The sequence below is a fragment of the Misgurnus anguillicaudatus genome, chromosome 14, assembly GCF_027580225.2.
Source record: "Misgurnus anguillicaudatus chromosome 14, ASM2758022v2, whole genome shotgun sequence".
Lineage (NCBI taxonomy): Eukaryota > Metazoa > Chordata > Actinopteri > Cypriniformes > Cobitidae > Misgurnus > Misgurnus anguillicaudatus.
Genome location: NC_073350.2, coordinates 28119871 through 28146837, shown reverse-complemented (window position 1 = coordinate 28146837; position 26967 = coordinate 28119871). Strand labels below are relative to the sequence as shown.

At 36.3% G+C, this 26967-nt stretch overlaps 1 protein-coding gene across 3 annotated transcripts in view; it reads left to right on the top strand.

The window, feature by feature from the left end:
* atp13a3 (ATPase 13A3) overlaps nucleotides 1-26487 on the top strand; it is a 54174-nt gene extending 27687 nt beyond the window's left edge. For 2 of the 3 annotated variants that reach the window (XM_055183528.2, XM_073876183.1), the window contains exons 15-34: nucleotides 1071-1132; nucleotides 1220-1370; nucleotides 1535-1651; nucleotides 1837-1863; nucleotides 1961-2114; nucleotides 4750-4870; nucleotides 4959-5083; nucleotides 8020-8192; nucleotides 8397-8525; nucleotides 8610-8689; nucleotides 9541-9583; nucleotides 9671-9780; nucleotides 12340-12436; nucleotides 12795-12867; nucleotides 13222-13387; nucleotides 17947-18125; nucleotides 18546-18634; nucleotides 18714-18794; nucleotides 20615-20707; nucleotides 24563-26487. In XM_055183528.2, the coding sequence (XP_055039503.2) occupies nucleotides 1071-1132; nucleotides 1220-1370; nucleotides 1535-1651; nucleotides 1837-1863; nucleotides 1961-2114; nucleotides 4750-4870; nucleotides 4959-5083; nucleotides 8020-8192; nucleotides 8397-8525; nucleotides 8610-8689; nucleotides 9541-9583; nucleotides 9671-9780; nucleotides 12340-12436; nucleotides 12795-12867; nucleotides 13222-13387; nucleotides 17947-18125; nucleotides 18546-18634; nucleotides 18714-18794; nucleotides 20615-20707; nucleotides 24563-24763 (2271 nt within the window). In that variant the 3' untranslated portion in view covers nucleotides 24764-26487. The remainder of the gene's footprint in view (nucleotides 1-1070; nucleotides 1133-1219; nucleotides 1371-1534; nucleotides 1652-1836; nucleotides 1864-1960; nucleotides 2115-4749; nucleotides 4871-4958; nucleotides 5084-8019; nucleotides 8193-8396; nucleotides 8526-8609; nucleotides 8690-9540; nucleotides 9584-9670; nucleotides 9781-12339; nucleotides 12437-12794; nucleotides 12868-13221; nucleotides 13388-17946; nucleotides 18126-18545; nucleotides 18635-18713; nucleotides 18795-20614; nucleotides 20708-24562) is intronic. The other variant, XM_055183529.2, reaches the window with a different exon arrangement.
* Nucleotides 26488-26967: the final 480 nt, after the last annotated feature.

Below are 26967 nucleotides of genomic sequence, written 5' to 3'. Positions count from 1 at the left end.
AAGATTTAAATACTAAAAAAGAATTTTAAAATGAACACGGTACCGTACCGGCAACCAGTGCAGAGACCGTAGTACAGGAGTAATATGTTCTGGTTTTTTAGTCAGAAGTCTTGCCACCGCATTTTGTACCATATGCAATCGGGATACCGCTGTTTGGCTAATCCCATAGTATAGTGAGTTACAATAGTCAAGCCTTGTGGTTAAAATGCATGAATTAGTCTTTCAAAATGTATTAAAAGATAGAACAGGTTTAACTTTAGCTAAAAGACAAAGCTGAAAATGCAGGATTTGACCACTGAGTTTATCTGCTTTATCAAAGTTTAAAGGACAAGTTCGGTATTTTACACTTAAAGCCCGGTTTTCAGATTGTTTATGATGAAATAGAAAGGTTTTGACTGAAATTTGGACATATGATGCTGGCCCAAGAATTTTCAAGTTTTTCTTGTATCACCTCCTACCTATATAATGGCTCTATAGGTGCACTGGAACAATCCTTCCTAAAATGCATTATACTTTCATTTACAAAGACGTGAAACTCACCGAGTGGTCAGGGGTGTTCACTGATATGCTGCAAAATACGCATTCCAACAGGTTTTATCGTAGTTTTTGCCAACTCCATTGACTTGTGTTAGATGTGCTGTGAGGTACGGTATTACTCTGTGCCGGGAACCTTGTTTCTATTCTTGCAATTGGCGGATTATCGCCACCAACTGGGCTGGAGTGTCTATTATTCAAGCTCTCAGCGGAAGAATGTACGGGTGTGAGGCGTTTGGAAAATAGGTCTACAACGAATGCTAAAACAGGTGTTGGAAAGCATCTTTTGCAGCGATTTTTCTGTGAGCATATCAGTGAACACCCCTGACCACTCGTTGAGTTTCACGTCTTTGGAAACGAAAGTTTAATGCATTTTAGGAAGGATTGTTCCAGTGCACCTATCAACCCATTGTAGAGGTTGAACAAACATTCAGCTTTATTGTGTTTTGTGGAAGAAAAATGGTATGAAACGCTATAATGCTGACTGAACTATCCTACAGCTTTTTAATTGATTTTTTTTATCTGCATCATTTCAGACAGGAACCCTCACAGAAGACGGTCTGGACATGTGGGGCATTCAGCGGTCAGAAGATGGCAGGTAAAAGCAATGTTTATAAAATATTTTACTTCATTTAGCATAGTGGACACGTTGTGCCTTTGCAAACAAAAAATCTCTTTTTTTCAGATTCCACCATTCAGAAGAAAAAGCTGATGAGAAAAGCTTGGTGACGACAAAGTTCGTATCCTGCATGGCCACCTGTCACTCCCTCACAAAGATCGAAGGTCAGCTCTCCGGAGATCCACTGGACCTCAAGATGTTTGAGGCTACAGGCTGGGTAAGTTTGTGGTTTAATGTTCTCATTTACGTTTCGCAACAACCAGTGCTCACTTTCATAAAGATCACAAAGCCAAGATTTTCTAATCTGTAATGCTCTCACAAGACCACCAGATTCCAGAATCATCCTTAAATTTGTATAACACATCTCTCTATGTATTTCAGATTCTCGTAGAAGCCACAGAAGAGGAGACGGCTCAACACGATCGTATTGAGCTCACTTATGTAAAACCGCCCAGTCAGCTTCTTCCACCCCCAGTCATATCACCTGAGCAGGACATGGTGAGCGACAACCACCGTCCAATAAATCCAAGACAATCAATAGCTCAATTGGTTTTAGTAGAGCAAAGGTCATAGGTTATAATCTGAAGGAGCACACATTCTGATGAAATGTTTGCTGCTTTCGATAAAGGTGTATGAATGCTTGTTTTTAATAATGCGCTGATATGTTAATGATTTCTTTTCAGGAGCTGTCTGAACTGTATGAGCTCTCTGTAAGTATGCAGGCAGGTTTGTTAATGAATTATTGGTTTTGTTATAAACATGAGATTTTTTACATGCCCTGTTTTGTTTTGTTTTTTCATCCTGCAGGCGTCATACATGATCGGTATTGTACGACAGTTCTCCTTCTCCTCCGCCCTGCAGAGAATGAGCGTGGTAGTCCGACAGATCGGAGAACGGCGAATGGATGCTTATCTGAAAGGAGCTCCGGAGGTCGTGGCCAGCCTGTGCAAAAAAGAGACGGGTCAGTGTTAGTCATCCATCCATTATTATTACTTGGCTCGTTGGAATGCTTGAATATGATTGGCCAGTCGTGACATTTGCAATTTGTTATACCCAGATAACAACCGCTCAAAACTAATAACACACGTTAACCTGGATGCTGCAAATTATAGTGTAATAGTACACATATATGACTTTATATAGTGTGTTCGTGACGTTTAAACACATTCGTGACATCTTATCTTAAAGGGACACTCCACTTTTTAAAAATAAAAATATGCTAATTTAGCATATTTTCAATACATTGAATTTGATTAGACCATTAGCATCGCACAAGAGTTTTGATATTTTTCCTATTTAAAACATGACTCTTCTGTAGTTACATCATGTACTAAGACAGACAGAAAATTAAGTTGCTTTTAAGGTTTTTTTTTAGGCATATATGGCTAGGAACTATACTCTCATTATGTAATAATAAAGGACTTTTACTGCCGTAACATGGCTGCAACAGGCGTAGTGATATACCGTAGTGCCCGAAAATAGTCCCCTGCTATTAACCTATTTTAATTTTCTGTTGGTCTTAGTACACGATGTAACTATAGAAGAGTTTTAAAATAAGAAGTTTTACATAGAAAAAATATCAAAACTCTTTGGTTATTTTTGAGCGTGATGCTAATGGTCTAATCAGATTCAATGTATTGTTCTAAGCTATGCTAAAAGTGGTAGCGCCAGACCCAAAGATCAGCTGAATGGATTCCAAAATGGTAAAAATCAAATGTTTAACTCTAGGGGAGCTGGAAAATTAGTATTTTCCAAAAAATTTGAGTGTTACTTTAAAACCAAAAATAAAAGGGTTTCCTGATGGAAGATCTGCATTCTTTAAAAATTAGCAAATAAAATATTTCAAATCAATACTTGATGCTCCTTACCTTACTTCTGAGGTAAATAGCAATGTAATAAGAGGGATAATGTGACAGCAGACGATTGTTATCGCAAAATAAGCCCCTTCAGTGTGATACAAGCAGTGCTGGGCAAGCTACTTGGAAAATGTAGTGAGCTAAGCTACCAGTTACTTCACATTAAATGAAGCTTCACTACACTGAAGCTACCCCCCTGGGAAATGTAGCAAGCTAAGCTACATCAATAGTAGCTTGCTACATCCATCCAATTTATTTTTAACCAGTTTTATTATGTAATTATTTATTCAGTTTCAATTTATCATTTTGGTAATTATAGGCAATACAAGCATAATGTAGGCCTAGGTACTTCACATTTTGGGGCTGTTTGCTGGACTGTGAGTCTGTGAGGTGCCCGCCAAAGCACATTCTATTAATAGTTTCAATTGTAATATTTATTACATGTTTTTATATTAGCTTGGCTTGGTGACATAACCCAGTCAGAGGTAGAGCACGAGTCTTCACAGAATGCGAGTGGTAATGTTTTGTATGAATGAAGGCTGCACAACTCGAAAATACGGAACAAACGACGTCCTGTGTCGATTGAAATGACGCGCTTATTCTCAAATTCAGGACGACTTCAGAAATGTTTGGAAAATTGTAGCTTGTGTGGAAGCTACCTCACTACTTGGTCAAAAAAAGAGCTTAGCTACTGAAAAGCTATTTGATTTAGAAAGCAGCTAAGCTACCCAGTAGCGCCTCACTGCAGAACGCGACATCCAGGGGGCGGGGTTGGATTTAGATCCAGGGGCGGAGTTGGATCCCGATCCAGAGATCCCATTGGTCGGCAGTTTTACCACAAGACACGTCATACACGTGTTGCTACGTTACCATTTCCGCATTAAGTCGTAACTAAATTAAGTTATTATTTTGATATAAAAACTAACTTTACTTATGACTACAATAAAAGTAGTGCCTTTAGGGTGAAATGTAAGTTTTTTGCTATAATGTTTTGGAGTAAAACATTTCGGGTAAGCCTACTATGAGTAATCTTACCACATGCAGTTTAAGACCTATTAATGGATACAGTATAAATATGCATAATTATTAAAATATATAGGCTATGGCATGTTATTTAGAAATTAATAAATTGAATGTTTATCTTGTATGGACTTTGAACAGCCATTAGGAAACATGTTTCCCTCGTAGATGGTTTACTTTTTTTATTTGCTAAGATATCAAATAAATTTGTTTTTATATTTACTCGTATAGGAATAGCTGTGTTATAAGTGGGATAATGTACAAATAAATCTCTTCAGTGATATCAAACTGTCGGGAACGTGTCCGTACCTCTCCTTACACCTAACTGTGATACTTTCTAAATTATGAATCTTTCTCAACTATATTATTAATCAAACATGCACTTAAATTGATAAGAGCAAACGTTGGCGACCACAGGTTGCAACTAATTGCGGGCTACAACAACGCAAATATACTGGTTCATTTGGCGGAACAAAGTATATAAAGTGGGAGGAGTTGGATCTAGATCCAACCCCGCCCCCTGGATGTTGTGTTCCGCAGTGAGGACCATCTCAAGCTACCGCCAAGCTACTGAAAAATGTAGTTAAACTACTAGCTTCGCTACTTGTAGTGAAGCTACTGCCCAGCACTGGATACAAGACCCTCCGCTTTGCATCAGGTCCTGATCAGACTGTTTGTCTGTTTGACTTTTGTTTGTTTCCTTCCCACAATGCATCACAGTACCCGAGGACTTTGCAGAGGTTCTGGAGGACTACACCAAACAGGGCTTTAGAGTTATCGCCCTGGCACACAGACGGCTGGAGTCCAAACTAACATTTCACAAAGTGCAGAATATCAACAGGTAAAATTTTGGATTATTTATTTGAAAGTCATTTAGAAATCTTATTTAGAATTTCTTGTTTATGTACTACAATGATTTTATTCCACAGGGATCAAATAGAGAAAAATATGGATTTTCTGGGCTTGATTATCATGCAAAACAAGCTGAAAACAGAGACTCCCGGGGTGCTGGAGGACCTGCGTCATGCCAACATACGCACGGTTATGGTCACAGGTACAGCAATGGACTAATGTTTTTTCCCTGAATTTTCAATACATTTGTTTGTAATTGTAAATATTCTGTACATAGTGGGAATGTTTATTTTCATATACAAATAATAAATATTCTTAAAGGGGCACTCCACTTTTTCTGAAAATATTCTCATTTTCCAGCTCCACTAGAGTTAAACATTTGATTTTTATCATTTTGAAATCCATTCAGCTGATTTCCGTATCTGGCGCTACCACTTTAAGCATAGCTTAGCACAATCCATTGAATCTGATTAGTCCATTAGCATCGCGCTTAAAAATAACCAAAGAGTTTCGAGCAGTTGCACGTTGCGATACATTGCAATACTTTTTCTTTTTTTTATCAAAAATGTAAAAAAAATGGAGCTGAACAACTGGACAGTGACAACTACAGCAGCGGCGGAGGAGGTCGTCTGACGCACACAGAAGGATTTGATGGTTTTTAAAATATCGATATTAGATATTGAAATGTCGATACACCATCATGGAAAATTTTATTACGATAGTTAGCTGTATCAATATTTTTGCACAGCCCTATTAAAAAGTGAAATAAAATATTTTCGGGCACTGTGTAATATCATTGCGCCTCCTGCAGCCATGTTACGGCAGCAAAGTCCTTGATTATTACGCCAGTTTGAGAGTATAGTTCCTAGCTAAATCGTTCTAGAAAATCGCAACTTTTAATTTTCTGTCGGTCTTAGTACACAATGTAACTACAGAAGAGTCAAGTTTTAAATAGGAAAAATATCAAAACCTTTTGGTTATTTTTGAGCGGGATGTTAATGGTTGTAAGGGGTCCAAATATGACCCCATCCATCCGTTTGGCCCAACGACGGAATCCAAACGAAGGGTAATAGCGCGTTCGGTCTTTTCCGGCGCTTGCAGGTGACGTTTTGGCATTTATGTAATTTTGTATTATTATCTCTTATCTGACTCCAAAGATAAAGATTTAGTTTATATTATATTACAAATTGGATTGATTATTACTTTTAAAACGTACAGAATTTAGATGGATGTTTGTTTATTTATTCTGATAAAGCTCTGGTATTACACTCGTTCATTCGGTTCTCATAGTCGCACATGATCCTAGTACGGGCCTTAATATACTGGTCAACGGTCATAAGCGAATCAGTATTGGTCGCTGCCAGAGGTTGGACTATACGCTTAAGCGGCCGCTCTCTGCGTGCTCAACTTTAAACATACTTTATTTAGTCCCCTTAGAGGTGACACTTAATTATTACAATAATTATTTCTAATCAAAATGAATGAATAGAATAATATTGAAATAAACAGAGGTTGAGACTTACCCTATTTAGAGTAATCAGAGATGTTACTCTAAACGGAAACACAGCCTCCACGCTTCTAAGTACACTTAAACTAACGCCAATTTGCTAGTCGTATCTCACAAATCCTCAGCTGATGTATTATTCACTATCTAACTGGGATTTGGGCCGATCCTAGCCTGATTTCTGTCCTTACGGTAACTACGGATACAACGGTATTACTTGCAGTGTCAACATTTACCGAGCAACACAGAATAAAATCAAACATAACAATTTATTAACCAGGTAAGGAAAAACATGATTCAGAAGCCAATTTACATTCCAATTCAAATACAAAACAATACAACGAAAAACCATTGCATACCTGGTAAGGAGATGAAGATCTGGTTACAGATTCCTCAAAATAAAATAAAAATACATGATGCTATATCAAAGATACAGCATCATGGGGGTGCATTTCTAGATATTGAAAGTCCCGCCTAAATCTTCTACACATCTCCTTAAATAACCAGAGAACAAAGCATATAGGAATTTGGTACTGATTGGTTGTTGTAGAACCAAGGGCTGTCCTTAATCTGTATACAGTGGGTGATTGGTTTATGCTTGGAATGGGAGGTGTCTATTAACATTGAATGAAGTTTCACATATACTTTAACATTGTATTCTGTTGTTATATGGGTGAGACCATTGTAACCACTTGCAATGAGATATTTCAATGAAAAACAAATAAGATACAGATTTTAGGTTCTTTGTGCATGTAGCATTTCATATACAGTTTGCTTTGAGGCAATAAGAATACAAATGTATGACACCCTAAAGGTGTGTCTTTGAAACCCAAATGTTTCTCAGTGGGAAGTCCACTGTGAATCGTAGAGAGTTGCTTTCCCGAGCACTCACTTTGCCCCCATGCAGTATCCTTTGGGGAGGTGCTATATTTATTCAGGAAATTGTCTTACATGGTCTAATCAGATTCAATGTGTTGTGCTAAGCTATGCTAAAAGTTCTAGCACCAGACCCGGAGATCAGCTGAATGGATTCCAAAACGGCAAAAATTGAATGTTTAACTCGAGGGAATCTGGAAAATGAGTAAATAAAATAAAAAAGTGGAGTGTCCCTTTAAGACCATAAAGAATAAATAGTCAAAAGCTGTTTTTACCACAGCAAAGCATTGCTTTTAGTTTATTCCTATCCGTTTCAGCACACTTTTGTCTCATTTGAAGAGGTTTCTTGCTTGGTCTATCAGGATAGGAATATTCGTCATGTTGTTTATAGATAGAGGTTCAGACACAGCTTTCCAGACCAGCCACAGTCAGACGGGAGTCTGGGAGCTTTGAAGCTTAATTCATTAGGTATTTCTGGAATCTGGTCTAATAAGGTTCTCAGCTCTTCAGATTCCCAGCCAAGTTCAGACGAGGCTGAATGATGCATTGTGAATGTAAGCAGATTAAGTTTGTACTCGATCTTACAATGAGGGACAATGGATCAATGCCACTTACCAGTTTACATAATATAAGACCAACTTTACCAGCATCATGTGAGATATCACTTAAAGTTTGCGCATCTCTCTCTCTTCACTAATAAACCATGTTTGCTGTCATTGTACCGTTAATGTTTTTCCTATTCTCTCTGCCTGGGGCAGGTGACAACATGCTGACGGCCATCTCCGTGGCACGAGACTGCGGCATGATTCAGCCTCAAGACTTAGTCATTATCGCCGACGCTCTGCCTCCAAAAGACGGACATGCTGCCAAGATCACCTGGCACTATGCCGACAAACCAAGCAAACACAATAATAAGCCTACCAAGCTAGAGGTCAGTGTGTCCTCTACTGGCCAAACCCTGTAACTGCAGTACAATTTCATAGATATATTTGTGGTCTGTTATCTGGTATCTAATGCATGCCATTTATTTAATGCAAGTCAGATATTAATTTATAGCACAAAGCTGTCTATCGACAATATATGTCTAGACTCTCAGCCACTTGATTTTGTTTGGTGTTGGGGTGTCTGGTTACAGGAGATGGAGATCATAATGGAAGATGGAAATTGTGTGGATGAGCAGAGACCTCAGGAATATTATCACTTTGCTATGAGTGGAAAATCTTTCGCCGTTATTACCGAGCATTTCCAAGACCTGATGCAGAAGGTCAGTAGAAAACACACATATTTGATGATGCGCTTCTGAAGTGATGATGTTGCACTGCTTATGATGCTTTGTTTGTTGGTGTAGCTGGTTCTTCATGGTACAGTATTTGCGAGGATGGCACCAGACCAGAAGACTCAACTTGTTGAGACATTGCAAAGTGTAGAGTGAGTATTAAACACATACACACGCTTTATGATGGCTTGTTTTCACTCATATGAGCAGGGTTCCCACGGGTCCTTCAAAGTTTGTAAATATGGGGGGGGGGAATTCAAGGCCCTGGGAAGTTTTTGAAAATATACATACATAGATGCAGGTCATTGAAAGTTTTCTGGAAAAAAAATCCATATTATTCCCTGTGTAGTGTAGGATAATATTATAAAAATTCTAGACTTTTTAAGCACACGTGCTAAACGGTTCGCTTTAAGTGCTTATATCTTCTGTATGCGAATGTTGATTGATACCAAAATGCTTTTTTGCATATAGTTGTGTTTGACACATGAAAATGTCTCGGGTTACTTATGTAACTGTTGTTCCCTGAGAAGGGAACGAGACGCTGCGTCTCCCTTGCCATACTTCCTGCGTCCCTGTAACGCTGTCTTTGGCAATATTTCAGATAGTGATATACTTCCTGCATCCTGTCTTTGTCATTAAGCCTCACCATTGGTTGAAATTGATATACACATTTAGGCGCACTTACTCAAAAGGGAACTGTAACAATGTATCTTAAAAGGTAACACAATGTAACCTTGTTCTCACGTGAAATGTGTTCACACATTTAGTCCCTGAATTTGAGGGTATTGGACCTGGAAAGTCCTTGAAAGGTCATTGAATTTTAAGTTAGCCAAGGTGTGCGACCCCTGTATAAGGTGCACAATATCAGAGACTTGGGCTATTTTTTTTTTAAATCGAGCCAGTAAGCAACCTTACTGTGAGCTTTGCATGGTCAAACATCGCTCACATTTTCTTAAGAAAATGTAAAGATAGCTTTTAAATCTTTTTCTTTTGTCCACTCTAGCTATTTCGTAGGAATGTGTGGTGATGGAGCAAATGATTGTGGGGTGAGTTATTTCACTGTCATTGTTTGTTTATTTCACTTTTTAACTGATATAATACTTAGTTTTTTTATGTCTGTCTCTTCTCCTCAGGCACTTAAGAGGGCTCACGCCGGGATCTCCCTGTCTGAACTGGAGGCGTCTGTGGCGTCTCCATTCACCTCCACAACTCCTAGCATCTCCTGTGTCCCTAATTTGATCAGGTGTTGTATATGCACCCCACCACAGCACTGTGGTTCACACTGATGTGTCTAGAGTCAGGCTGGCCTGCATATTAATGTAAATTTCAAAGGAATTTTTGGGCCACTTTTCGGCCTGTGAGTTTCAGGCCCACTTTTGGTGTAATTCCAAATTAGCACTTTTTCCAAATTGGATAAATGAATCAACAGTTCAGCTCTTACTATTGAGTATAGTTTTTATTAATGCCATGGTTCAACCAATAATGTAAAGGTTAAATAATAATTCACTTCTTCACTATACAAAAATAATTAGTAATAAAAATAAAATAATCTTTAAAAAGTAATTTTACTGCATATACAGATCAAGCTTGAGTTTTGTTATCAATATTAAATTACATAATATTTGCAAAGTCTATGAATAGCCATGTATTGGGTGATACACAAAGGCTTTTAATTAAATGTATATTTTGCTTGTGAATAGGTTGACAACGGTATTAGCCGAATAATTACGTTGCTAATGCTAATTATAGGCATGACTCTCTTTACGTGTTGCCACTTGTGTTTGTCCTCTTGAAAATAAACCAGTAAGCTTGGCACATTTGGCAGCATCCTCCTCCTCCAAAGCCTTTTTCAGCCCCTCCTGGCCTCTTCCTCCCACCCATCCTCCCTGACGCGTACCTTATTGTAGGGCCGGCCCAGCTATCGGTAGGCGCCAGCAGAAAAAGTTTTGGAGAACTCCCGCATGTGGTACAACCCATGCAGAGGCTGGTCACTGCGGTGTCGAAACGTGTGTAGTGTTATTTAAGAGAAGATAGACTCACTAACGTCACAAATGTAAATAAAAAAACTTGACCAGCTTAAAAGTTAAGCGACCCACTGGGAATTCTCCTGGTTCTTCCGATTACCCACCCCGGGCCTGCTCCGAATTTAAAATGAAAAACATGCATATAAAATTATATTTAACTCTTTCCCCGCCATTGACCAGTTATCTTGTTAATTAGGAGAAAACGCTTCCCTGCCAATATTGAGTTTTTATGGCAATCCACATTTCCGCTTTTATCCACTAGGTGCCGCTCTTACCCAACTTATAAAACATTATAGCAAACAGTAAAAACTCTGTGTATGTTTTGATCATCTCTTTGATCTGATCTTTAACAAAAGTCCTTTAGAAAAATGCAACCATTATATTAGTATTTTGCTCAAAAGTTTGTATTTTTAAAGAAAAAAATTAAGAGGTGATAAAAAGAGAACAAATGAAGAAAGGATTAAACTGATTTTTGAAAGCAGAGGGTCTGTTGTTTCATTTGATATATTGTATCTTTATATATTTAAAGAAGAAAATAAGTCTTAAAACTTTTGTAAAAAATAATAAAATGCTGGCGCTGTCTGGCAACCTTTTTTAAATGCTTGCATGGAAAGAGTTAAATAAGCAAGTTATAATAATGAGAGTACGATTATTTGCATTGTAGTAAGTGGGTGATTCTCACGAAAACTTGTCAAGCATGAAAATGTAAAAATTGTTTAAATTTACTTTTTTCCCACCAGACATTGAAAAACAAAGTCTGGAGTAAATGGGACCATTAATTAAAAAATTTTACTTATCATTTAACACTTTTTGTAACATAATTTAAAAAATTTGTCCTAAAAAATCTCATTACCGCAACAGTCAGAAAACATCAACACTGACATATTTTCAAAATGACATGACAAACCTGAAAGAACATAATTTGGAGATTCTGCACATGCATTTAAAATCAAAGTATTATGCTTCTATTAATTAAATTAACATTTAATAAGCATCTGTTGCGGTAATGATAATCAAAATGTCGTGTAAGCATTCTGACAAGACAATATTTCAAATTAACTCTAAAAAAATGATCTTACCTGGTAGCCATCTTGAAGTAACTGGTCCATGTGCTTGGTCACTCAAAATCAAACTTTACTAAAATTCTGTATGTGTGCTTAAACTGTTCTCAAAAAGTGTTGCGGAGGATGAGAACATCAGGCATGGACACATCATTTTCCTAATTTTTCTTCATTATTATTATACATGAATATTCAGTAAATATTTTTTCTGTCATCTAAAGTAGTCTAGCAAAACATCCATTTATTTTTTTTTTCTTAATATTTTTGTGTTAATTTGATTAAATTACAACATAACGCATGTTCAAACACAGCCGGACACATTGCGGTAATGAGAATTTCAGCAGAAAATGAGATAAAATTTACAATTATAAATTCTTATGTTGAAATCACACATTGTGCAAGGTAGAGCACAGTATTGTGTTAATTCTGATGCTTTTTAATGTTACTATATTACACATTTTAAAGCTAAAATCATTAGTGCCGTGGTGTTTCAATGGTTTCGTGAGAATCACCCAAGTATAAGCGAGTTGGGTGGATGATTTGCTTGAATTTTCATGAAAATGCTACATAAATAGTCCTAAGGATATATTTTGGTGTGAACTTTTACATACAATTTATTTTGAAAGGGTGTTTTACTATAAGGGTTTTTCATAATGTATACATTAAGAAATGTCCTACATACAAAATGCTTAGTTTTGTCTTTCTCTTCTTTTACAGGGAGGGTCGAGCTGCTCTCGTCACGTCATTTTGTGTGTTTAAGTTCATGGCCCTGTACAGTATTATTCAATGCCTCAGTGTTGCCCTGCTATACTCTGTAAGTTCCCCTTTTAATAGTATTATTATACGATAGTGCACTAATCACGACCACGATCTGTTTACTAACTGTATTGCATGTAATGTGAGTCATTGATGTGAGATGCCCTGTTATAAAAGTCACACTTTACAGCTTGATTTGTCTTAAAATAGAAAAAGGAGTTCATGTTTTGTCATCATTTACTATTTTCACCCTCATGTGACTCCAAACCATGTGTGGGTACCATGTGAATCAGTCACATGAGGGTGAGTTAATAATGACAGATTTTTATTTTGTGGGTATACTGTACCTTTAAGGTCATAAATTCTTGTTGAATTCACTTTTGCCTTTATACCTGATCTGTTAAAATGTGTTTTAGATTCGCAGTAACTTGGGAGATTTCCAGTTCCTATTTATTGACATAGCCATCATTCTTCTTATAGTCTTTACCAGTAAGTATCAGTGCTGTATCAAAGTTTTTGTACTGTCTCTCATGGATAGCTGAAATTGACCTATTGCACAAGCCAGAAGCATTTTTTCCTCTAAAATCAACATAAATGCTAGTTTTCTTAGACTAGTCACAATAATAATAATAATGAAACAATAATAACGTGTGCAATAATACTATTTATACATTTATATGTTATTTTGTATATTTAATTTTTGTAAATTTATTATATAAAGCTGCTTTGAAACAATGTAACATTGTAAAAAGAGTGCTAAATAAATACATTTGAATTAAACTTTGCATTTAATGTGAGAATTGTATAATATTGTCCTATAATTTCTCTGTGTTTGTTTTCTAGTGAGTCTGAACTCTGCGTGGAAGGAGCTGGTCGCCCGTCGGCCGCCCTCCGGTCTCGTCTCAGGTCCTCTTCTCTGCTCAGTTATGACCCAGATTATCATCTGCCTGGGTTTTCAGGTTGTGGCCTTCAACTTGGTCAAAAATTTGAACTGGTACTTGAAGTCAGAGTAAGTGGGATAAAGTCTGACCCCTACACATATAGCAGCTTTTCATATTCTTTATAAACACCTAGTGTTTTTTTTTTTCAAACCTTACTAGGGAGGTTCATTTTAGTTTATGATCCCGACCAACAACCGCAGCTTGTTAACCGAACATTAACCATTAATTTATAAGATTTTAAAGAGCACCTATTGTCCGATTCACATTTTTTCATTTCCTTTGGTGTTTAAGTGTGTATTAGTACATGTTAACGATATGCAAAAGGTACAAACCCCAAAGTAAACGTTGACGCGAGTTATCATGTCCAACGTAAATCTTTTTCCTTGGACTACAACAAACACACGGATTGTAAGCAACAGTTTACTTCCTGGGATTGGTGATGTAGACAAGACCGACATTATCATAATTCCTCCCGCTTCGAACTCACAGCCTGTAAGTTAACTCCTGTTAGCAACCGAAACATGGTAAGGAGCGTCACATTTACGGCTAACGTCAGAGGTATTCAGGCCAATCACAACGTACAGATTAGCTGGCCAATCAGGGACTCAGAGCTTTTCAAATCCGTGCGTTTCAGGAAGCGAGTAAGATCTGGAGATACAAAAATGTACGTTATGTGGAAATAATGTGTTTTTTTTAAACCATAAACCACGTGAACACATTGTATTATACAAAATGCACAAAATAACATTGTTTTGTAGCAATGAAATAGGTGCTCTTTAATATTTAATTGTCATTGAGTAAAATACAGGTGACATTGTCTGTGACTTGGTTAAAACAATACAAACATTTTCTTTAATTTAAACGTGCAAACAGCAGCAACAGATCAACAACAAATCCAGGATTCACAAATTATAAACATTACATTATCAAAGATCACGCGATCAGTCCAGAGGATTAATATCCATAGTGGGCGGATTGTCCCTTTATCATCTACCACAGTGGCCATTTCTAAAGCAAGACACATTTCAAAAAGTCTTACTTTTGTGTCGTCTTACTCTGAGAGATGTTTATGGTCAAGGTCTAGGACAGGAAATCAGCGAAGGTCTGTCCGGCATGTGCAAGACCGAGACGGACCGAGCCATCTTGCGCACACACTCTTGTGGAGCTTCCAAACCATATTTGAGAACGGACACATATGCTCTATAAATGATTTCTCATACAAATGATTACCAGACCGTCAGGGCAACACTGATTCGCGTAATTTACAGGCAATTCACAATTTAAGGATGGTAGGGTTTTTCTAAAAAATACGGCTCTGTGTAGTAAATGCCGCTCCATCTGAAAGCAGGTGATGGCGATTTACTACTAATCACCGAACCGGCTTTACTGATGAAACGTGCATGAGAATTGCAGTAGATTTTTTTTGCACAGCCCTAAAGGATAGATAAGTGGAGAAATGTTTGTAGGCACGTGTCGACACATACGGAAGTCGAGAGAGGACATGCACTTTTATTATTTTTGCTTGCTTGTTTTCTCGTGATCACAACTTAATTTCTCGTGATCTTGAGAAATCAAAAGTTGTTTTCTCGTTATCCTGACATGATAATCTAAATGTCATAATGTAATTTCCTGTCCATAATATTTCGTGTATTTTGAAGTGGACTGATAATGCATAAGTTGGGGTCTTCGCTGTTACCACACGTGTAGCTAAAGTGTAGCCGATAGACTTAACCCTCAAATGATCCTCGTTTTTTTGTTTACACTTCTGGCCCTTGGGGTGTATATGACCCCAAAATTAAAAGCATAATTGTAATAAAAAATAGAAATTTTCAATAATACAAATAATAGACCTTTTTTTTGTTTACTTCTCATCTATACAATAAAGCTGTGTTTTGAGAGATTTGAAGTAGTTTTGTACCTGTTTACCACTAAAATCCTCAACTACACAATTGGCTTTCCTGAAAAATATCAAATTTTTATGAAAATTCACATAAATTATTATCTAAATTTGATTTAAATTGTTTTTAGATATTAATATAGGTGTGTGGTGTTGAATTCAGGCATCGGTTTTTAGAAAAAAACATAAGAGAATTACAGTGTAGGAATTAAATCATTTAGACCGGCAGATTCCCATAGAGACCCATTCATTTTCCTGGATATGGACAACTGCTCAAATCATTACTTTTGTGATACATTTTGTAAATTTATGTTTATATAAACATTAGAAAGGATATTAAAAATAAATAACATGTCAAATAGTAATTTTTTATAGCTTTTGATGCATTTTGAAATGTCTGTTTTTACAAAATGCCATATAAATTTGACTGAGTGTAAGTGTGTGTGTCTGTGTGTGTGTGTGTGTGTGTGTGTGTGTGAGAGAGTGTGTGTGTGAGAGAGAGAGAGAGTGTGTGAGAGAGTGTGTATGAGAAGGAGAGAGAAAGAGCGTGTGTGTGCGTGTGTGCGTTTGTCTGCGTGTGTTTGCATGTGTTTGTATGTGTTTGTGTGTGCGTGTGTGGGTTTGTGTGTGTGTGTGTGTGTGTGTGTGCGTGCGTGCGTGCGTGTGCATTATGTCACACCCCTTTATGTGTTATTTTCTGCATTTGTGACTGATTTTATTTTCCAAATTCCACACAAATGCTCTCTGTGGCAGTCATCCCTGTGTGTGTTTGTGTGTGTGTATTTGTGTGTGTTTGTGTGAGCATGTGTTTTTTGCATTGCATTTGTGCACAAGTACCAGGCCTTCATTTCTGTGTCAAAATTTTCAGATTTATGCTGGATTTATTGATATTTATTTTTTGACAAATGGAAAAAAAGTACATTTTTTTGCATTTCCCATTCACTTTCAATTGGGGTCATATTGACCCCAAGGGACAGATTGATAAAAAAAAATGTTACATACCTTTAGAACAACCGAATTAAGCCCAGTTTTTTGTGCATGTAAAGATAGATTATTTAGGAAAAGTCACAAAGTTTTACATCTCTGAGATGAAGGGAACCTTTTTTGTTAACCAATGAAATGTCGTTTGGGGTCATATTTACCCCAAGGACCGATTGAGGGTTAAAGGAATATTACATTTTCTTAAAAGAAAAATCCAGATAATTTACTCACCACCATGTCATCCAAAATGTTGATGTCTTTCTTTGTTCGGTCGAGAAGAGGTTGTGTTTTTTGAGGAGAACATTGCAGGATTTTTCTCATTTGATTGGACTTTGGTAGACACCAACAATTAACACTTAACTCAACACTTAACCGTTTTTTTCAACGGAGTTTCAAAGGACTATAAACAATCCCAAACGAGGCATAAGGGTCTTATCTAGCAAAACGATTGTCATTTTTGACAAGAAAAATAACAAATATACACTTTTAAAGCACAACTTCTTGTCTAGATCCGGTCCAGCGCGACCTAACGTAAATGCGTAGTGACGTAGGGAGGTCACGTGCAACATATATAAAACATTTGCGGACCATTGTAAACAATAAACTGACACAAAGACATTAATTAGTATCAGTTGACATACAACAACGTAGGAACGGTCCTCTTTCAACACACTTGTAAACACTCACGCGTTCGTCTTCTGTGACCTCTTGACGTCATGACGTATTGCGTGGGGTCGCGCTGGCACATCACAACCGGATCTAGACGAGAAGTTGTGCTTTAAAAGTGTATATTTATAATTTTTCTTGTCAAAAATGACAATCGTCCCGCTAGACAAGACCCCCATGCCTCGTTTGGGATTGTTTATAGTCCTTTAAAACTCCGCCGAAAAAAACCGTTACGTGCTAAGTGTTAATTGTTGGTGTTTATTAAAGTCCATTAAAATGAGAAAAATCCTGCAATGTTTTCCTCAAAAACATAATTTCTTCTCGACTGAACAAAGAAAGACATCAACATTTTGGATGACATGGTGGTGAGTAAATTATCTGGATTTTTCTTTTAAGAAAATGGAATATTCCTTTAATAAATAAATAAAGTTGGACGGTTCATGTTTGTGAATTTAGGGACTATCGCTAAAGTAATACTGTACACGTTTCTATCTTCAATAGTATTTAACAGTTTATTTAAATAAACATAAAAAATCTAAAAAGTGTGCATTATAGCTGACAACCACATAAACACGCTGGTTTTTTAACAGTTTTTTGACTCTCAGTCATTCCATTTAAACGCTGTTAAAAGTAGAAACGTGTATATTATTGAGTAACTTAAAGACGGTCCCTAAATTCACCACTGTAAAATTGTATATTAACACATCTATTTCAGCTTGAGTGAATCTCTGATCCAAGTAAAAACTGTAATTTGTTCATCCATGCTAATTTAGCAAATTACACCTTTTGTTATGTCGAGATCACGGGAAAACAACTTTTGTTTTCTCAAGATCACGAGAAATTAAGTCGTGATCACGAGAAAACAAGCAAGCACAAATAATAATAGTGTATGTCCTCTCTCGACTTCCGTAGACACACAACGTGTTAATTTTTTTTAAACTTATAATATAATCGTCATAAATTGTTACCTTTGGTTAACCGGTCAATATGAACATCCCTAAACATTATAAATAGGGCATTTAAAAATGTGATTATCTTACTGCCTAATAATTTTTATTTGTTTTATGTTGTTTATTATAACAGTATCTACAACTGTACAGCACCCAGTGACACAGGGATCATCACTAACTCTACAGTGCATGAAAAAATTATCAAGAGCGATGTCAACACCACGCTGTTCTTCGTCTCATCTTTTCAGTACCTCATAGTTGCCATGGTTTTCTCAAAAGGAAAACCTTTCCGTGAGCCCAGCTATAAAAACTGTAAGATTTAGATTTTTTTCTGATTGATTATTTATTCAAAGCACATTGTGATGAAGTGGATGACAATGAACTGAATGCTTGCAATGCAGCCTCATTGTATATAGTTTTACATTTTTCATAATTCGTAAAAACATTTTAATTTCAATTTGGTTTTGTATTTTAATTAATAGCTTTTTTAATTACTTATGTAATGACTGGTAAGGAAATCCTAACGCTGTCACTATGAGCATTTTTAGTTATTTGCATTATGTTTTTATCTAATTTATAAGAGCGATGATGTTAAGTAATATTTGCATACTGCTTTTTTGATAGGTCCTCATTGAACATTGTTTTGCAGACACATGGTATTTTGTTTTTAAGAGATGCTGGTGTACTTCAGTTTTCATCTGATGGTGTTTCTGTCTGTTTGGTTTCTTTCAGGGCCGTTCGTCCTCTCGTGTATAATTCTCATCATTTTCTTGTTTTTCATTATGTTCTTCCCTGTTTCTGGGATTTATCAATTTTTGGAGGTGATCTATCATTATTTATTCATTGGTTAGAGACAAATGTAATATAAGGATATATTGACGTTGTCCGCTTTCTTCTCAGCTCGTGTGCATTCCTTTGAGCTGGCGTGTGGCTATGCTACTTATTATACTGAGTAACGCTGCAGTGTCCTTCTTTATCGAGGTATGTGGATGTTATTTTGACCGTTATATAGTGGAAGAAAATAAAATGTGTGTTATCAGACAGATTAGGCAACATTTCAAAAGTTAGGAAGGGCAAAATGTAAGGGTATATCAATGGTTTTATGCTGAACAGATCATTTAACTTTATTTATTGTAGCCCTGTTAAATGGGGCATCTTAGCTAATATCCATTGAATGAAAATATTTGAAGCTACACAAGAAATTTGATAAAATAATCAGTATTGGCAATGATAAAATCTCAGTTGTCTGTGAATGATGTCTTTGTGTTTATATGGTGCACCTCTAGTTTATATATTTTGTAAGGTATTATGTGAAGGATGATGTTTTTCATTATAGGATATATTACTGTTAGATGTTGTGGACCCCTCAGCCTGGGTCAAAACAAAATGCTCTTTCTATAGCCCAATTAAAATCCTTTAGTTTACGTAATGGGATGTATAGTGCTATAGGAAAACATGTGAATGTATTTTAATCTGCACAGCTAAGGCAAGATTTGTACAATGTATTCATTTTCATATCAGCAGCTTTTGTCACCCTTAAATCCCAATGATAAGAACACCGAAGCTCCTCACCCTGATTAAGAAACACCAGCAATCACAATTGCACTGCTGTTTAGTGACCTAGTGGCTGCTTGCTTTGTCGTTTTAAGCCCGAAATCTTCCTGGTGCTGACTACAGGTCGGCCCGGGTTCATGGGTGCCCACTTTACAGCCATTCTGTGCACCGTCCAATCAGTAAAGCACAATATTCTGCAGCAGCCAATCATATGATGTGCCAATTACCTTAAAGGATTACTCCACTTTCTTAAAAAGAAATCTTGATGGTTTGCTCACCCCCATGTCATCCGGGGTGTTGGTGTCTTTCTTTGTTCAGTCGAGAATAAATTTAGTTTTTTGAGGAAAAAAGCCGTGAGACGCACCAGCGCGGCCTCACATAATCGCGTAAGCACGTCGAAAGGTCACGCGTCACATATGGGAAACACACATTTGTGGACCATTAATTAGTATCATTCTACATAAAACAACATTGGAACGCATTTTGCATTTTCTGTATTGGACCCTATCAGATTCACTGAGGATTTAGTTGCGTTGGCAGCCACCCTCGTCTCGCAAGACGTTAAAAACCCAGGTGTGTGTTTGGCATCGACCATCGTTGTGATCATGGTTAGTTTAACTTCTGCGCACTCGCTTAATTTTTTCCCCCGGCTGTATATGTTTTGCACAGGCGCCGCATACGTGCATGATCTTGCTTATTCGAAAACCGTTAAGTTTTATTGATTTAATTCTTAACGCAAATGAATCGAAGATTGATTAATTGTTAACATCCCTAGTTTTGCTAAATAAGACCCTTATGCCTCGTTTGGGATCGTTTAGAGCCCTTTTGAAGCTTCGTAGAAACTGCCATATTAAACTGCATTGAACTGTAAAATGTTGAGGTCCTATCAAGTCTGTTATAATGAGAAAAATCCTGAAATGTTCTTCTTAAAAAAAAATAAAAAACAAAGAAATATATCAACATCAACATTTTGGATTACATGGGGTGAGTAAATTATCAGGATTTAAATTTTTTTTTTTTTTTTAGAAAAATGAGTAATCCTTTAAAGTAATAAAATGTAATTCTCTTGCCTCCCCTTTTCTTATTTACCTAACGCACAAACAGAATCACTTCCTTTTCAATAAATGTTTTTAGTTTTGCTCTTGAAATGGAAAAAAAGAAGAAACAAATGATGTAAGAAAAGCTTTTACTAGCCATGTGATCCGTAGCTCTCTTCATTCTTTCCGTCCTACTGCGATATTCTTTAGACCGTCGTGCTTGACATCATCTTATGGAAGCATGTGTTCAGCAGAGACAAGCAGGGAAGTTATGACGTCTCCCCTGCAGCCCCGACACCACAGGTTGGGAAAATCTGACACTTCTGTTCACCACTGCCTTTTCTTCACTTCCTGATGTTGACTCCGCCCTTTTTCCACTCGCTCTACCCCCTATCTCACTTCTTCCTGTCACTCCCTTTCACTTAACAACCTGTTTAAACGTTTGGCCTTGCATGCGCCAACTCTCTACTTTGTCATGCTCGGGGGGCTACGATTACTCCACTGCTTCTCCCCCATTTTCCTCTAATGCTCCTTCTGTAGTGGCTACTACTGCATACGTCTGTAAGTTCTGAGTCTGTTAACACTGGTTGTTTGGAGTAATGGTGCAGATATGTACTAAACAGAGCAATGTTAACCACTAACACAGAGCGAGTTTCTAAAACATTGTGTCATGTGTGTGAAAAGGAATATTGCAGGTTATTTTATTTTGGGAAATTTGTCCGTTACCACTTTAAAATAATTTTGATGTGTCGAAATTTGTCGGAATACTTTTTTACATTGACATTTAGGCATTTAACCTAAGACTAGGCATTTAACATAACCTAAGCTACACTGTAAAAAATATCCTTGTTGCACTTACATTTTAAAGTTTAATCAACTTGAATTTGCTATTCATTCTTACTTTCTTGACTAGTGAGGAGTTGCTATGAATTATAAAAATAAAGTTGAAAAATACAGTTTAACCGTGTCACGGCTTGAAAATCCCTATCCTGCACTGAATTGTAAATTTTTTTTTTTTAATTTAGGGAAATCTAGTTGTACTTACACTGGTTTACTTAATATCTCTTTAAAACAGATACATTTTTGCTGTTTATTTATATTTATATATGAAGATCTGATTTGCGATGGTTTATGCGAACAAAAGTGCACTTATATGTAAAATAATTTTTTAATTTTGTTTGCATCAGTACTTTTTTACATTTCTAAAAATTGTTTACAAAACCAAGGTGGTGATTTTGGTCACTATAACCGTGATGTAAATTTTAATACCAGATTTATCCCTTGCTTAAAGGTGGTGTGTGAATTTTAGCAGCATCTAGTGGTGAGATCGCGAATTGCAACCAACAGCTCACCCATCAATTTCAAAACGCATATGGTAGCCGCTACAAGACAAACATGTTGTCGTGTAAGACAACGTAGGGACAAAACGCGCTCTGTAGAATAGTTTGTCTGTTTAGGGCTACTGTAGAAACATGGCGGCGACTTCTATCTAAGGGGTCCCGCGTTTATTTAGATAATAAAATCGACTCATTCTAAGATAATAAAAACAATACAGTTTATTTTATGGTAGGTCATTATACACCACTGATAATACAGTCAAGTATATTATATTGCATTTCGGTCAAGAGATCCTATTAAAAGTTACACAATGCACCTTTAAGTTATTTCAACTTTATTTGTATAATTTGTAGCTTCTTCTCACTAGTCAAGAAAGCTGAAATTGTAATTTCAAATTGATTAAACTTACAAATTTTACAGTGTATGAGTGCTTCATGAATAGGTTTTTTTTAAGGTTCTTTCCTAAAGCCAAAGTAACCTTATTATAGGGCTCCATGGTGATTAATCGCGATTGGTCGTTTGCAGAATGGAAGTTTTTGTTTGCATCATGTTTGTGTACTGTGTATAATATTTATGTATATATAAACACACACACACGCATGTATATATTTAAGAGATGTTTATATGTGTATATACATTTGTACATTATATTACTGCATATATAAGTACTTAATATATAGATATATATTTTTTCTTAAAATTATACATGCATTTGTGTGGATTTATATATGCATGGTTATTTTACATGGTGCACAGACATATATGATATGGACAGGGACCGTTGTTCTGCAAACGATTAATCGCGATTAATCATTATGCAGCCCTACCTTAATGACTTTTTCTGTGGTTCATGTTGGTCATTATATTGTAATTGACATAAAGTTTTTGTTAATAACCTGGAGTATTCCTTCAAAAGAAGGTTATGAGTTCAAAGTAACTTAACAATGGTTGACAATAACTCTTTCCTCAGGTTGTATTAACCGTTCAATAAAAACATTACTGTAAAACATTTACAGTCAGTCCTTCCAGAAAAACGCTGACTTTTTGTGATTGTTGCGGCCAAAAATCCTTGATCTTGCGGCACGTTTTCTTAAAAAATGCGATGGAATATGCGGGAGATTCTATGGAGGACCACAAGAGTCTTGCAGGATGTAGTAAAGAACTTCAATATTTAATAACTACCTGGACAATAAAAATAGTAATTAATAAATTTGTTTAAAAATTCATTAATTAATCTATAAATAAATATACAAAGTTACAAAAAAAATCATTATGTAACATTTTATTAGGCAATAAAAAGTGAGATTATAAAAATAACATAAAAAAGAAATATTAATCCATTAATAATTAGTTCAAATTAATATAACAATTTACAAAAACAACATAAAACACTCAAAGTTCATCATTTTAAATTGCATTTACAAATTCTTAATTAAATAATGGAATTTCAAAATGTATTTCAAAAAGCGATTTAAAAAGAGAAATAAATAACAGGATTTATAAATTGAACTACAAATACAGGTTTAAATTAGGCATTTAAAAGGGCATTTCCGTTTAACATTTCTGTTTCGCTGTTCGATTTGCTTTTCATTTAGCTTTTCCGTGACTCTTTGGGTCCTCATCCGAGATCTATAAATAAATCTGCGCATGACGTACAATCAGAGCCAATCAGCGAGCTTGTTACATCCACCTGGCCATAGCTAATTTGCATTTCTCATTTGACCATTTGCAAAGAGTCACAGAAAAGCTAAATAGAGAGGCTAAAACGAAAGGCAAACCGAATAGCGGAAAGAATTTGAACTATTTATTAATGGATTGATATTTATTTTTCACGTTATTTTTATAATCTCACTTTTTGTTGCGTAGTGGAGTGTTACATAATGATTTTTTTTGTGATTTTGTATATTTATTTATAGATTTATTGATGAATTTTTGGACAAATCTATTTGTTTGCTATTTTTATTGTCCAGGTAGTTATTGGATGTTTGGGTTCTTTGTTACATTTTGCAAGACTCTTGTGGTCCTCCATAATATTCATGCAATTTTATGCAATGAAATTGCGGGAACTTGCAAAACTTTTCAGCTTTTCGGTGATGTTCACGTCACATTATCACGTCACTTCATAACATTCCCATGGCAACAATGCGGCCCCCGCATAAATATGCGGACTTGAGCTGATTATGCGTTAAATCATGCGATCGCATAATCGCATTTTTCTGGAGGGACCGTACAGTAATGGTAATGCACTTACAATGGATGTCTATGGGGGAAGTGTATGACATTAAATATTTCTCTTGAATTTTCATTATGAAAACGATGTTACTTTTTGATATCCTAACAGTATGTATATCGTATAAAAGCTAAGAAACAGATAGAGCAGGCAAGATTGCTAAATGATTTGGTCTCACCAATCACCCAATGTGCAGCACATTGGAATTTTGGATGTATTTGCGGTTCATTACTGCACAAATGATTTCTGATTGACATGACATATGATTTCTTACTTACTTCTAAGTCAGGATTATTTTTGTGGTAACTGACAACACGCCACCGATCAAAAACCTGGAATATTCCTTTAATACCATTCGAGCTCAGAAACCTAATTAAAGCACCTCATTTGTTTCTTAATAGAAATGAGGTTGTAAATGTGCATCAAACTGAAAAGACATCACGCTTGCATGTGCTCACAGGCATGACGGTTTTAATATCAGTAGGCTACTTGCATCAGGCAACTGCACATAAACCTGAATGTCGTATTTTTAAGAAAAACAGGTTATCTTTTTTCTTCTCCTCCCCGGACAAATGTGTTTCTCTATATAGGAAGGGATAGACGCCTATGGATCGCCGTGTCTCTCCTGGCTGTGTTGTCGTCGGAGGAAGCTCCCTAAGGCTCGGTACATGCACCTGGCCCAGGAGCTGAGCGTGGACCCCGACTGGCCACCCAAACCCAAGAGCACTACAGAAGCGAAAGCCGCCGCCCATTCGGACAACTACTCGTATCAGATCGAGGCCGTTTCCTAGCATTTACACACGCGCACTCCATTCTGCACGTCTGAACCACCAGGGATTTCTTAAGGCAAATGAAACTGCAACGATTTTGTTATGAGAGATAGGCACCAAAAACAGAAACCTGCGAGGGAGAGAGTAAAGATTTCTCGACGGTTCTCTTCTTTAATATTTTCGTTTCTGCTGCTCAATATGATGTTATTTTTTTGAAAGAAATGGGCGGGGTTCACAGGCTGGGAACTGTGGTTGCTCCGCCCCATGTCGACACGCCACCATTATTACCTTTGGACACAAAGCAAACCGTGATTATTATCCGTCATCCTCTCCGACAGTTCTGGCTGTATACCGGAGCTTCTGTATTGAACTTTGCGCGTTATGATGCTGTTAGCGCAGTCATCTCCACCATCTCTACTGCATGTCAATGCCTTGAGGACCATCGCATCAGGCTGCATGCGGAACAAAGCAAACCATACCGTAATGCTTCACAGAATCCAGTTTTAATCATTCAATCTGGCCAAAAACATTTCAACAGACATGTACTTAAACAATATTTTTTACTTTTCATATCTCTTCCCATGGAAGAACCAAGGTGGGGTTCAGTTGCATAAGGCCAAACATTTTGTCCGTTTGTTTCGTTCACACAGTATCTGGTGATTTGGTTCATCCTGAAGCTTTAGGGTTTGTTTTGTTGACAGAAAAACTGTCACTGTAAATCGTCCATCATCATCACAATGGCACGTTAATGGGAATTTGATTGAATTGGGAATTTACAGGAAGAGAAAAGGGCCTCTTGTTGAAGAAATTTAAGTCACACTTTACATCAGTGCTCATGTTGCAATGTTTATAATGCGATATGAATATGAATCATCTGTGCTAAATGTGTTATTACTGGTACAGCTTGTGATTTAGGGTTATTTATAGTAATAATGTGGACATGTAAAGTGTTACTGAAATTTACACAGCAACACAGTTGTCGTACAGATGCATGTTTATTCACACAATATCGGTTCAAACCTTACATGATAATATAGCAGACATTTTGAGCGCAATTAGCACAATGGCAGGTCACATGAAATCGAGTTTTGGCTAGAAGGGATACAGCAAATCTCGCAAGATGGCTCTTTTGAGTTTGGTTTAGGGTGAAAACAGGGGTTCTGGCTAGATGAGATACAGCTATGGCTTAAATCCCGTGAATTATTGCGGATTTGGATAAAACAGCGCTCATCCTGTGAGATTTCTTAAGATTTTGCTGTATCCCTTCTAGCCACAACCATGAAATCCCTCTGAATAAGCCAGTAAACAGTATTTCTTTGACACGCGTCTCTTTTTGGTGGTTGCAGATAGTCCCTCCCACTTTTCAGATGTCATTAATTAGCATAATTTATTCAGTGCAGTCCAGCTCATTGTGAATAACCATAAGTGCATACATTTATTTTTTATATATATATATATATTTTTAACACTTGTTTTCCTGAAATGAACCACTACGCAATACCATGTGACCACCTTTGTTCATCATACACTGTCAGTTTGTATTATCGCTCATTTGAATATTCATATTAATTATTGTGTTGATAAGGTTTGGTTACTCATTTCAAAGAGTCTCATTTTTTTCGTATGTTCCCATCCCAGAATGCGGTTTCATAATGGAAATGATTATTATATGATTATAACTATATGTAGTTATATATAATTTATAACTTATAATTATATAAAGTTTACATTTATATATATATATATATATATATATATATATATATATATATATATATATATATATATATATATATATATATATATATATATATATATATATAAGGTGTGTATAATGAATATGTACACACAAATGTATTTCCTCAAAAGCAAAGAAACATGTTGACATGTTTTACTACTAAAGTTTTTGTTCGAAAGCCGTTGCTATGTTCATGTCGACGGAGTCCTGACGCATAACTGGATCACAAAAACGCCACAAAGTTGAAGTTGATACAATAATCTTGTAATCTAATCGTATTGAGTGTCCGGTCCTTTGTATATTTATTTATAGTTTAGTCAAACTCAAGTTGTTTTACTTGGCTGTGGGCATTTTTAAATGTTTGGTTTAATCTAAATAAGGGCTAAATCTGTCAGTTTTATTGCTACATTTTTGCAATATTTTGGTACTGTTTAATATTTGAAATGATCACCTGTCATGTTTGCAATGTTTTTTTTTCAACCATGTC